Below are 12,389 nucleotides of genomic sequence, written 5' to 3'. Positions count from 1 at the left end.
GTGAGAGTCGAGTGACAAGAGTATGAGTCTCCTAAAGGCACATCTAGAATAAGCAGAGGGAGATGCCTCATATGGGAGCACCCAGTGGCAGTTCCAATTAACTCCTTTAAAATATTTGTGGTTTCAACTGAATCCCACCTACTTCTATTCCAAATCCCTGTAAATTTTGAATTTATCCAAAGCCATATACGTATTAGCAGTTGCAAATACAATTACCAAGCACATTGAAATATAACCATTGGCTTCAACCTTAAAAACGTTCCCAGCAGAAGAGAATCATTCCCCTGCAGCCCTTCCTTACCCAAATCCTCCAAGTGCCATATAAGGGCCAGAGAAAGGAAGCAGCTATCTACACATTGTAGGAAATATTAATTACAGATATAATAGGTAAATAGGGGACAAAAATATCTCTAATTACTTGGCTGCTATTGCAATAGAATTATTGTCATGTTGCCTTACAACTCATGAACAATCATTAGTTAATATTATTATGTATTTTTGTATCAAGGCATAATCCAAGAACAATCTATGATTGAGATATTAGATAATACATGACGTTATAACATTTTTTTAAGGCACTGGGGGTAATAATTACATGAAAAACTTCAGATTATTATAGAACATGGCTATTATTTTTGCAGATGGTTTTCCAATTATAATGGGTATGACATCAAAAGAAAGGGCATAGCAGAGCAAGGCAAAGGTTACAGCTGTAACTAGTTTGGCAGACACTATGAAAGAAATATCAGTACATATTATGATGACCTGCCACATGGTATAGGATGCCAGTGAAAAGTGTGCGATTTTAATTCAATATTAAATGTAATGCATCCAACTTCATGAAAAATGAAATGAAATTCCTCCAGCAAATTTTGTTCTCATTAAAATCAATATTTTAAAGCATTCCTAGGTAAAAGATTATGCTGGGAGCAGGGTTGAATGCAGAATATCAATAAAATCATCAACAGGGAAGAGAGATTCTGAGGACAGTGAAATATTTAACTGAGGCCTTGGTGTGGGAGGTTGTATATGATACCCCTAGCCCACCATACTTCCACCCCTAGTGGGCAGGTGGGAAGGGACCATCTTTCTTCGCTTGTGCTGGGACAAGTACTTCTCTACAAACACAGATAGTCAAGCCCAGATAAAGTAGTAATTAGGCATAAAATATGATTCTTCATCACAAATTGCTCCTAGCTTTGGCGAGTAAAGAAGTATGTTGTTCTTCTGAGGGACCCTCAGAGTTTTCAACTTTAATTGATGAGATTAACTGAGTGAACTATAAATAATTAATTTACCTGCATGTGGAAATAAGATAAATGAGTGTAGAAGATTGTTTAAATAATATCATTATAAATTCATATCATAACATTGAAATTTACATTCATCTTTTAATCATAAAAGGTTAAATTATTGATTTTTTGTCACATACGTAGCCAGAGGAGGGCAAAAATGAATTCATTTGTATGTATATCATTTGCTTCAATAAAATATTCTATATGCAAATGTTGTGTTGTTGACAATACCAATCCCAATTTATGCAAAAAGATAGTCTCTTAATGATCTAATAATAATGATAACACCTTACCCTGCTATGACTATTCTATTAGTTTTATGACTACATTAGGTAAATATGTGGACCTAACCTGTAAATCGCATGCATTTCTCAAAAGCCTTTTTTTTTAAACCTTTGGTAAGTTTTCATTATCACATAATGGTATATTTTAATGGCTATAGAGACATCAGGCTCATGATTTCACGAAATAAATTTTATTGTAATTTTCTTATATGCGTCTATTTTCCAAAAGAAAATGATGTAATTGCAATGCATGAACAGTCAATTAATATCCCTTGTAAATATTATTAAGTATGGTCTAACTATCAATCCGTAATATTATTCCTTTTCACCCGTTTGTGCCTCATGAATTAACTCTCTTTCTTGGATAATAGGGGGGTTTGGAGCAGGGAGGGGTTTATCATGTCCCTGTATATGCTGAGGGAGAGGTACCCCTCCTCTCACACACATGTTATGTAGTATGCAGCATGCTGTTATTATTCTATCAGCCTTAGAGTAGAGCTATAGTGCAAAAGATGGTGTTTTAAAAGACATCTAAAGCAATTTTGAATTGCTCCAATTCACCTCTCAACAGTGGATCGAGCTTTGTGTTTGTGATGCAAAATTAACTTTAACCTTTACAAAAGGCTGTACTGAAAGCAGAAATGTAATAGTTGTCTGTCCAGAGTGCTGTTAGAACTATATCATTCTATTATTTTTATGTAAGAATTGGTTGAAATAATAATTTATTATCAAGACTTACTCAATTACATGTTCTGACCTAACACCGCTCTCCAATACCCTTCTCATTTCATCGTGAGCTTCACTATGGCCCCAGACATACGAATCATGAGAGCTTCAAGAGAATCTTGAGACACAGTTTAGTATCATAAGGTCACTATCACATATTTATAGAAAGGTGAACACTAATTTTATTCAAGTTGGTGAAAAAATTATCTATATAATGAATTAATCCAGTACATAATGATCTGGGCATACAAAGATTAACTAAATGTTTTCAATCGTGTTATTTATTGAATGGGCATACCCTTCCCTTCTATTTACATATATGTGTTGGTAGAAGGAGCCCTTATAGAAACATGAGTTCCATCAACAAAGCCAACTACTCCAGGGAACCTAGATTCTCTGTAATTCCTGTAAAATAATTGTGGTACACAAAATTTATCATGGTGTTATATCTTTTTTCAAATCTAGATGAAGGAACTAACATAATTTTCAAAGTATGAATTGTTACAGGCAAATTTTGTGAGACTACATTAATCTACTCCACATAAATTACAAAAACATGCTTTAACAGTATTTTCTATCTCCTTAAACTTTGAAAACATGTATCTCATATGACTTTACACTGGCACAACGATCCTGGTAAATTTGCTCATTAAATAATTTTTACAAGATCAACAAAGTATTTGAACTAACTCTTGACACACCTCCCTTCTTTTCTCTGCTCTCCCTAGCTAGGAAAGGTAACCAATTGGCAACCATATTAAAGGAGTTAATAGCTTCAGTCAACGCATCCATAAAGCATCTTATTGAACTTTGGCTCAAACCTAAATTACTGTCACTGCCAGCTGACTTTTGATATGACCCTTGGCCATGAAAGTGGAGAGTGCAAAGTACCTACTTCATAAAGAAAATTGATTTGCTTAAATTAAAAAATGTAGTTGCTTCAGAAATTAAAAAGACGCTTAAAATTTCTTTGATAGTATATACATCCCCATCAAAGCTTCATCAGGCATTTCAAAAGGTACATATCCCCCTCTATTCCTTAAATTTCTTCCCTTCCGTAGCCAAATTAGGGCGATATCATCACCCATTATTTGCTACAGAAGTTCATGAAGGGTGGTTATAAATGCTTAATCAACTTTAAATACATCATCATTACTTTCAGCCTTCTCATAAGTTTGCAATAGATAGGAGCATGAAAAAATTAGCAATATGCATGTCATGCTAGAACACTAATCATTTAGAATAAAAACTTATTATTCATAATTGAGTATCAATTTATCAGCTAAGCATTAAAAAATAAATAAAACCATCACTTATATTACATGATGTCACCCGAACAATATTCTTACTTGCCTATTTATGTATCCTGCAGCCTATCCCGCTTCAATATCTTTGTTTTTCCCCGTACTAAATCTAAGTTCTGATTCTAATGATAATTCAGATCATATATCATTCAAAACTGAGCTCATATTTACATGTTATATGCACCGAGTGCATTGATTACATTCTTATCAAATAAAATATTAATTAAAAACCTGTGCAAACATTCATACTGTACAATGATTTCTGTTTCATCATTCAAAAGAGTGGTACTTCCTCTCAAATCTTGCAAATCTTAATCCTTAGTGAAAACCTCTGAGTATGCAAGGGTATTCTTATCAATTACACTCCAGAGAAATTTATATAAAGCCTTAGCAATGCCTACGAGTGACGCAAATATATCTCACAATGATCGTCACTTAATAGCTTAGGAAAGTATCAGTGAAACATAATTAACACTATAGGATTTATGATATGGTACACGGTCATAAAAAAATGCAACATCAGGAAATTGATACACAATGAAAACAATAATTTATAGTCCACACGGTATCACAAGATAGTACCAATGAAGCCAATGAATTGAAAGGCTATGCACAATATCATGAACGAATATTATGAACACAATATGTAAAATTGTAATATCATACTACCCATATATACGTACATAACGTACTCGGTACTCTATAAATGATGAAGTTCGAAGAGAATAACCACGCACTGTTAAATACAAACACATTCATTTACATCGAAAAGTTGCTCCGATGTTGGCGAGCAAGCTTATTGGTAAAAAAAAATAAGCCTCAATTGAGTAGCTCGCTAGTAATAAGCAATTGAGTGGAGAGAATTGTACTACAGAGATTTTCCTCTTTTCCAGCATAGCTACATCGACCACCGACAGCAGAAAACAGAGCTAACATACAACAGAATGAAGAACACGACCCCTAATAATAATCACAAATTCAACACGAGCGAACACAACCCAAAATCAGTTCTCGGGAATTCATGAGTATTGCCTATCTCCAAAAATTTAGGGGCTGTGAAATCCGCTATAAAAATATAGTTCTATTGTGACTCGTGGTGGCGAATATTTAATCACGATTCTTCATAGAAAATAACTGAAAGGCTAGTTCACAGGTGATAGCTCACAAAACAACCGTATGAAACTTCGGTTTTTGGAATAATCATATTATAAAATTATACAACTATACGTATCATTATACCTATTTTGCCTTCTTAAATATATGAAATAAGACCGTGATCACCGTCGTACGTACGTCAAATATTGAACTATGAACTTCTAAAGATGCCAGCTGCAGTTGCACTCCTTGTAAATCGAGGATCAACAAGACTCGGAATAATTGTCGAGGCCTACGTCGCCTCGATTTTTTTCCGTCTGGCGCGGCCTCGAAACGGCGACAATAAGCTTCGTGAATTGCAACTTACGGAAACGTCGAGGCTTGAACGTCGCCGCCTCGACATTTTCGAGGATTCGACAATATCGAGGCCTTCGTGAATAAGGCCCCAGGTGTCAGATCTTCGGATATTTTCAGATCCAAATGCATTTTTAATTAATTGCCTCCCATAGGAGGAAGTAATTACATATTCAAGTTTCTTCTAGGTACAGTCAGATCCAAAAGTATTGCAACCAATGAAGAAGCGTCATTGATGTTATTAATTCCACTTTCGCCACAGTTTGGCATCTGACTTTCGGTATTTTCTATTGTACTTGTAGGAGGGAATATTAAACATTATTCCCATCTCCCGCAATATTTTTATCAGAGCATCATTAAAGGGAGATGTATGCGGGATATGTGTAGTGGTTATACATATTGTGCAGCTCTTGCTATATAAAATATTCACCTCTGAACGTCAACATTCTTTCTCTCAAAAATTATCTGATCCCTCGATGTATATTTTCTTATAATTAATGCTGAAGCTTAACGATGAGACATAACAAACATAACAAATATTTATAAAATATCCACTGCAATATCACAGTAAAAATGCCACTGGATGTCAAAATTCAGTTTGATTTAGTGGCACTAGAAGACTAGTCCATTCCCTTGCATGCTTTAGCAAAGCTCGTGATGAAACACCGTTGGAATGAGTGAGTGAGTTGGCCTAGCGGTAAAGCAGAAGACATACCATATTAGAATTATGACTTGATTGGTTTAAATCTCTCTGTAATATTTTTTTTTCAGATAGATAGCATGGCAGTAACATATTTTTCTCATCCACTTTAATGCATACTAACCACTACCGTCATTATAAAGTTTTGAATGGCAGATAGTCATTTTTTGTTTTATGGAAAATATTTCAGTCAGGTATTCTTCTCCATCAAATCCATTTCCATATTACCCGGATGTTCTGTCATTTTCAATAACATGTAGACACTAACTACACACACTCAATTTCATGGGCTGGGTCGTTGAAAACTTGGAAGGTTGGCACATGAAGCAACCTGCATCCTTTGCCTTCACGGCACCAAGAGCCAACGAGGACGGACGCGGACGAAACTGAGCTACCGAACCTGGAGTCAAACTACAAGATTGAATGCCCAATCGAAATTAAGAGGAGCGGATGGAATGCAATGAGGAAACTCACATCCCCACAGAAATGAGCCATGCAGCCGTTGGAGTGTTTTCTTTCGGGTTCCTTGGCGAGGTTTTTGCTATGTTTAGATTCATATTTGGACTCACCATATATCTCATGATACGCATCTCATTTGCTCCTGGAGTTTGACTCCAGATTTGGTAGCTCAGTTGTGTCCTCGTCCACCCTAGTCAGCTCTTGATGCTGTGAAGGTAAAGGATGCAGGTTTGTTCATGTGCCAACCTTCCAAGTTTTCACCGACTCGGTTCCATCAGTAAAAAGGGTCTCGTGAGTGTCTTAATATTATTGAAGACAATAGAGCATTCGGCTTATACGGAAAAGGACTTGATGAAAAGAATACCTGAGTGAAATATTTCCACATAATTTGTGCATTGAGATTTCTGCAATAATGAATAATGATATCTGCAGAAAACAAAAAAACTAATTTTCGCCATCCAAAATTTTACATCAAAAGCAGTGTTTAATTAAATAACTATGCGTTAACGTGAATAATAAAAATATGCTACTGCAATACTATGCATCTGAAAAAAAAATTTCTCCGAAGAGCTTCGAATCACCAAATTCAGATGGTAATCATTATCCTCTCAATTACCACTAGGCCAACTCACTCACAAACAAGGCATGTAAGGGAACAAACTTGTCATCCAATGTTACTAAATCAAAGTGAATATGAACATCCAGTGGCATTATTTACTGTGATATTACAGTGGATATTTTATGTATGTGTTATATTAGCTATCCCTCACAGAAAAAATTCAGTGTTAAGAAAATATACTTCAACGGATCGTCCAATAGAGTGGTTTCCTTTTATTTTTTTATTGCCTAAATCGAAAGATTATTACTCCTGGAATACATATTTCACGCATTAAGACGATTAAATGACGATATCTATTTTTCACGATTAAATGAAAAGTGAAAATTTTCAAGCGCGCGAAAACGCGACAGGTAAGTATGATTGCCGGGAAAACTCCCATGTGACGTCGTTCTGGTTACTGCTGCCGCAAGTGAGGTGACCTTGGGGCGAGGCTCTGAGTGCTGATACGACGCAGGATGCTAGCAGGTAGCAGAGTACCATGCTAGATGGTAGCGCTTGGCTTAAATAAGTATAATTAATACCTTATCAAACGAGGAAAACTTTCCGACCTAAGCCAGTTTTAATAGGTGATTATTAAGACATGTTTCCCTGAGCTCTGTGCCTCATGCATTCATCGGTAATCTCAGATTATGTAACTCCTGGCTACTCGTATAGAAACAAGGTCCCCGTGACGTCACGTGGAGTGGCTTCGCATGGGCGCCAATCTGGCCTTTTTCAAATGCGGTTAAAATTGACCATTAACATTCGTCTAAACTGGGATTTCTAAAACCAAATAATTTGTATATTATGAATACACTATAATGGTGGGTAACGAATCGCAATCAATGCCTTTTGTTTTCTTTGATAAAGGAAACCACCCTATTTACGGGAGAGAATATATTTACGCTTAGGAGGTGGATTTATTATCTATCACGAGCTGTACAACTTCTGTGGTATTAAACATTGCACGTATCCCATATTCATTTCCCTTTAATGATGTTCTAATGAAAATACTGTGGAAGATGGGAATGTCGTTCAAAATTTCCCTCCCAATGGAACAATAGAATATACCGAGACTAAATTTCCAAACTACAGCATACGTGGTGCCACCTCAATCATTGCAATGCTTTTGAATCCGACTGTAAACACAATCAAAGGAATGCTATTTTGATTTTTATACACATTTTAATATTTTAAATAATTAAAAATCATTTTTATAGGCTTTCACGTTATATTTTAAAACAAATTTTAGACCCTCAGGATCAAAACTTCCGCTTGGGATGGCAATTAAATTTGGTATCAATCTACGGATAAACTGATTGATTGTACACTACTTTTCCTCACAAAGTTATTCCTCGAAATTTATCACTTTCTCATCACATACTGACTATCGTCTTTCAGCACAATTTTGATTATTGGGATAGTCCTGTTGTAACTAAAAAACTTTGAGTCAATCAATTAGAGCTTAAAGAACGTAAACCCTCAGAAATGCGTCGTGTTTGGTCACATTCTTTTTAGAATCTCATGCATGGTATACAATTGCCGAAAGTTATTGAGATAGCTTTAGCCCAAGTAAGACACTCACCTAGCATTTTTCTTCCAGAAAAGGAGAATTGAAGCAGGTAGGAAAAAAAGGTCAGTGTACGAGATTGGGTTGGGCTGAAACACATTTCCATTGTTCTTGTATAACTTGATATTTTACTTTGAGGATAATGATTTATGGCCTGTGTGGTCTAGGAAAGTAAAAAAAATCAGAGGCACGTGCTAATGGAGGGCTGAGGTAGTTTTTTGACATATGCCACGTACGTAATTACTTTTGACGTGGTTATTATCAAACGTCACTGAGATTCCCCTATTGGTTGTTCTATCTCTTGAGAAGAGTCACAATTGCCAATAGTAGGTACTTTGCCTTAAAATTTTCCGCAGTTGTAATTCTATTTAATAACCTCTAGCGAGATTTTAAACAAAATGGTTCGTGAGTAGGACAAGCATCGCAGAGAGATGGGGAATGCAAAGAGAGGATAGGAACTCTTCTCATTCCCTCTTATAGGACGCTGAATTTGCTGAAGCATCAATTAAAATTTCAGATCAAGATCCAAAGCCTTCAGCAAATTTTTATACAAAGTATCCGGTGAAGGGCATTATCCATAGATATTAGGATCCAAGGTTCTGACCATCCCTTGTATAAACCACAGGTAGTCAAAAAGTACTTTTAAAAAGCCAATCATGCTGCTGACAACTCAAGGTGTTTACTCCACATATGGAATCTGTATGTGCCATACTCATAAAATGCTTACAAATCAAAATGCTGTACACAATCTTTATCAATCGTTTGACTTCACATAATGTTAAGTCAAGTAAGAGTTTCAACAAAGTAACACAGAATACTATGCATTGTTCAACGAGTCTTCTCTAGAATATGAACGCTTAAAATCCCCTTTAAAGAATGCTTACAAATCAAAATGCTGTTAACAATCTTTATCAATCGTATGACTTCACATAATGTTAAGTCAAGTAAGAGTTTCAACAAAGTAACACAGAATACTATGTATTGTTCAACGAGTCTTCTCTAGAATATGAACGCTTAAAATCCCCTTCAAAGAATGCTTACAAATTAAAATGCTATCAACAATCTTCATCTATGAATACATCTATTGAACAACAAGTGCACATAAGGTTTAGCTAACTAAGACTTTCAAAAAAGTTGCAGAAACTAGGCATTACCTCAGCATCTTCAACAATAGTCAATGGTCCGTGATGTGGACAGTCACCTTCCCATTCCATCTGACAGTCATCGCAATCTGTTGAATGGAGAAGAATATATTTTAATTCTGATGCATAAAAAAGAATTATTATATTCCTGATGTCATACTTTTCCATAGCAATTACGTATTTTCCATTTCATGATTGAGCCAATTTTCAATACAGATTCATAAAAATGTAGAATTCCAGCCAAAAAGTTGAAGTTGCTTTCATCAGCATGTATGCTGATGGAAGATCTTATAAGATCAATGTATATAAGAAATATATAAATGAAAGAAAAGAAATTCCATCGGCAAAAATGCTGGGAATGCTGTGTGCACAACAGAAATGGTTGGCTGCCTACACTGGAAACATACTTACAGGGACATAATTAAGAGACTTCCTACACACTGCATCATCGTGGCAATTTCATATACTAAATTTATGATGGGTAAAAATGTAAAAGAAAAAATAAATACTCACAAATATAGTCGTCGTCATCAGGCACTTCTTCCTCTTTGTAATTCACACGCGCCAAGCTTCGCTTCGGATAGCGTCTTTCTGGCTTTGCATCCTCATTCTCTGTTACAGAAATACAGAATACATTATTCACTGCGTAAAAAACACTACCAAAAGCACAATTTTATCCTGTTATACTCATTCAAATACAAACGCATGGGCAAGTCTAACTGAGAAATGCTCAATTTATCCAAACTATTCTAACCTTCCAATCTTGTGAAATTAAAAATACTTTCCATGCATAAAAACACATTATTTCATTTCATCAAGATACATTTCCCTAATTTTTATGCTATATAAAAATATTTACTATACACATACTGGTTCTTTTGGTGAGGAGTTTCGATATCTGTTCAAATTTTGAGCTAACAAATTTGGTCACAGCATTGACAATCCTTCGTAATGCAACTGCAACTCTCGAGCTCCTGCAATATCAACAATGCCTTAGTTTTACATTAGAAAATAACACTTCTTCATAATTATTATTATTTCTCAATGTTACTGTCACACAAATTCAAAATTCCTTCACCTGAAAATTTGCTCATGGTATAGTTACTGTATTAATGAAATACAGAACACGTAAATACCTTTGAATATCCTCAGTAGTGAATCCCAAAAATTCCTCTGTTTCCTCAACATATTCTACATCAGTTTCAACAAACTCAACCTGAAAAGATCATTGCCAAAATCATCAGTTTGTGAGACAAAAAGTAGACCATAACAGCAACTAATCACTCAAGTGCATAATAAATTACAAAATTATTACTTTCTGGCATTTACGTCCTCTCGATCGGCTCATCGTGATCAATCTGAAGTAGAAAGAGTTGAGGATTAAAAAAAATAAGTTAATTTTCACTATAGAAAAAGTTACTTCATTCATGCATTTAGAATGTGTTGTAATATTAATTGCATCACAATTACATAACCAATGACATTAATGAACACTTTAGCATCAATAATACAGGCATCATTTTAATAAGAGTGAAGAGAACCAAACAAAATCATTTTGATTGGATTAATGCACATGTACTTACCAAATAAAAAGCACTTTCCGTACACTGAAAGAATGGGATACGTTACAAGAAGCAACCACTCCTCTGATGCAGCTTTCCACAATAATGCCCAGAGATAGGCAAGAATAGCCAAGCATCTGGTAGGTGGTGAATACTACATGATTTAAAAATTTTATGCATTGATAAAGATATTTAAAGAGTCTTGGTAATGTTTCACTTAATTTTATTATTATAGCTATAGCATTTACAAAATTTTATACTGTATTAATCATTATGTTCTATAACAGACGATAAGAGTCATTAAATATGATATTGACATAAAGGCACATTGCTATACCATCATAATGTAATACGATTGGACTCTGATACTGACGAGGTTCCCAACTATTCATAAAAGATAATTAATTATATTAACATGGAATTAGAGCACAATAATATTTAAAGTGAAACTTTAGAATAAACACAATACGAAGTACTGGCTCGGTGGAAGTCAAACTTCCCGGGGAGTGGATGTGGATAACAACGGTATCAGTTAAAAAAAAATAAATTCTTTAAAATATTAGCGTGAATTACTCGCAGGTATGTGATTAAAAAGTGGGATTCCTACTTCGTAAAGATACGTTTTACGACGACGACTATTCTCAAATTTCGTTCGGGAATATAAACTCGGAAAAGGGCCTGCTTCCGCTGAGATTTGCCAACTCTACACCGTGAATGAATGCGCATTTACTCACACAAAGAAGGTAAATGGCACGAAGAGAGTATAGGGACCAATGTAACTAAAATACTTCCACGTTATTAATAACATATGACACTCAGTAGATACAATTAAAATTTCACGAAAACCGTCAAAGCGGGGTACGGTTCAGCAATACCCTCAAGTCATTCATCCCGCGATACTTAGTTTTCATGATTGGCTCCTCGGCGTTCATTTATAACTTTTAAGAAAAAAATGTTTTTATACTTGAATTGTTCCAACTTACCAAAAATTAACCAACTTCTGCGAAAGTCACGCAATGGCGGCATAAGCTATTTGAATTGTTAGAAACTTCTGTTTGAAATAACCAACTGTTTCCTAGGTTACGCGCTACCATGGCCCTTATATACAAGGGGTACAAGGGCCTTGGTTACGCGCTACAAATCGCCTCCTTTGAGCTACTCGACAGTGTTTTGTCATTTCATTGACGCGCATTACTTGAATAGCTGATTAAACGGTTCAAAATAGACAAACTAAGTACGTGATGTTTTACACGGTAATTGTGCTTTCTACTACTATGGAAATACATTTTATTCAATGCAT

General features: G+C 35.2%; 1 protein-coding gene across 2 annotated transcripts in view; it reads right to left on the bottom strand.

Moving 5' to 3' along the window:
- Window positions 1–12,157, bottom strand: part of LOC124172720 (histone-lysine N-methyltransferase PRDM9-like) — a 34,719-nt gene extending 22,562 nt beyond the window's left edge. For both annotated transcript variants that reach the window (XM_046552188.1, XM_046552189.1), the window contains exons 1-7: window positions 12,073–12,157; window positions 11,111–11,243; window positions 10,843–10,885; window positions 10,664–10,743; window positions 10,398–10,501; window positions 10,041–10,139; window positions 9,540–9,616 (exon numbers count right to left, since the gene is read on the bottom strand). In XM_046552188.1, coding sequence (XP_046408144.1) covers window positions 9,540–9,616; window positions 10,041–10,139; window positions 10,398–10,501; window positions 10,664–10,743; window positions 10,843–10,875 — 393 coding nt within the window. In that variant the 5' untranslated portion in view covers window positions 10,876–10,885; window positions 11,111–11,243; window positions 12,073–12,157. The remainder of the gene's footprint in view (window positions 1–9,539; window positions 9,617–10,040; window positions 10,140–10,397; window positions 10,502–10,663; window positions 10,744–10,842; window positions 10,886–11,110; window positions 11,244–12,072) is intronic.
- Between the last annotated feature and the right edge of the window lie 232 nt (window positions 12,158–12,389).

This window comes from Ischnura elegans (genome assembly GCF_921293095.1).
Source record: "Ischnura elegans chromosome 13 unlocalized genomic scaffold, ioIscEleg1.1 SUPER_13_unloc_2, whole genome shotgun sequence".
NCBI lineage: Eukaryota > Metazoa > Arthropoda > Insecta > Odonata > Coenagrionidae > Ischnura > Ischnura elegans.
The sequence above is the reverse complement of the archived record's forward strand: the minus strand, read 5'-3'. Positions and strand labels throughout refer to the sequence as shown.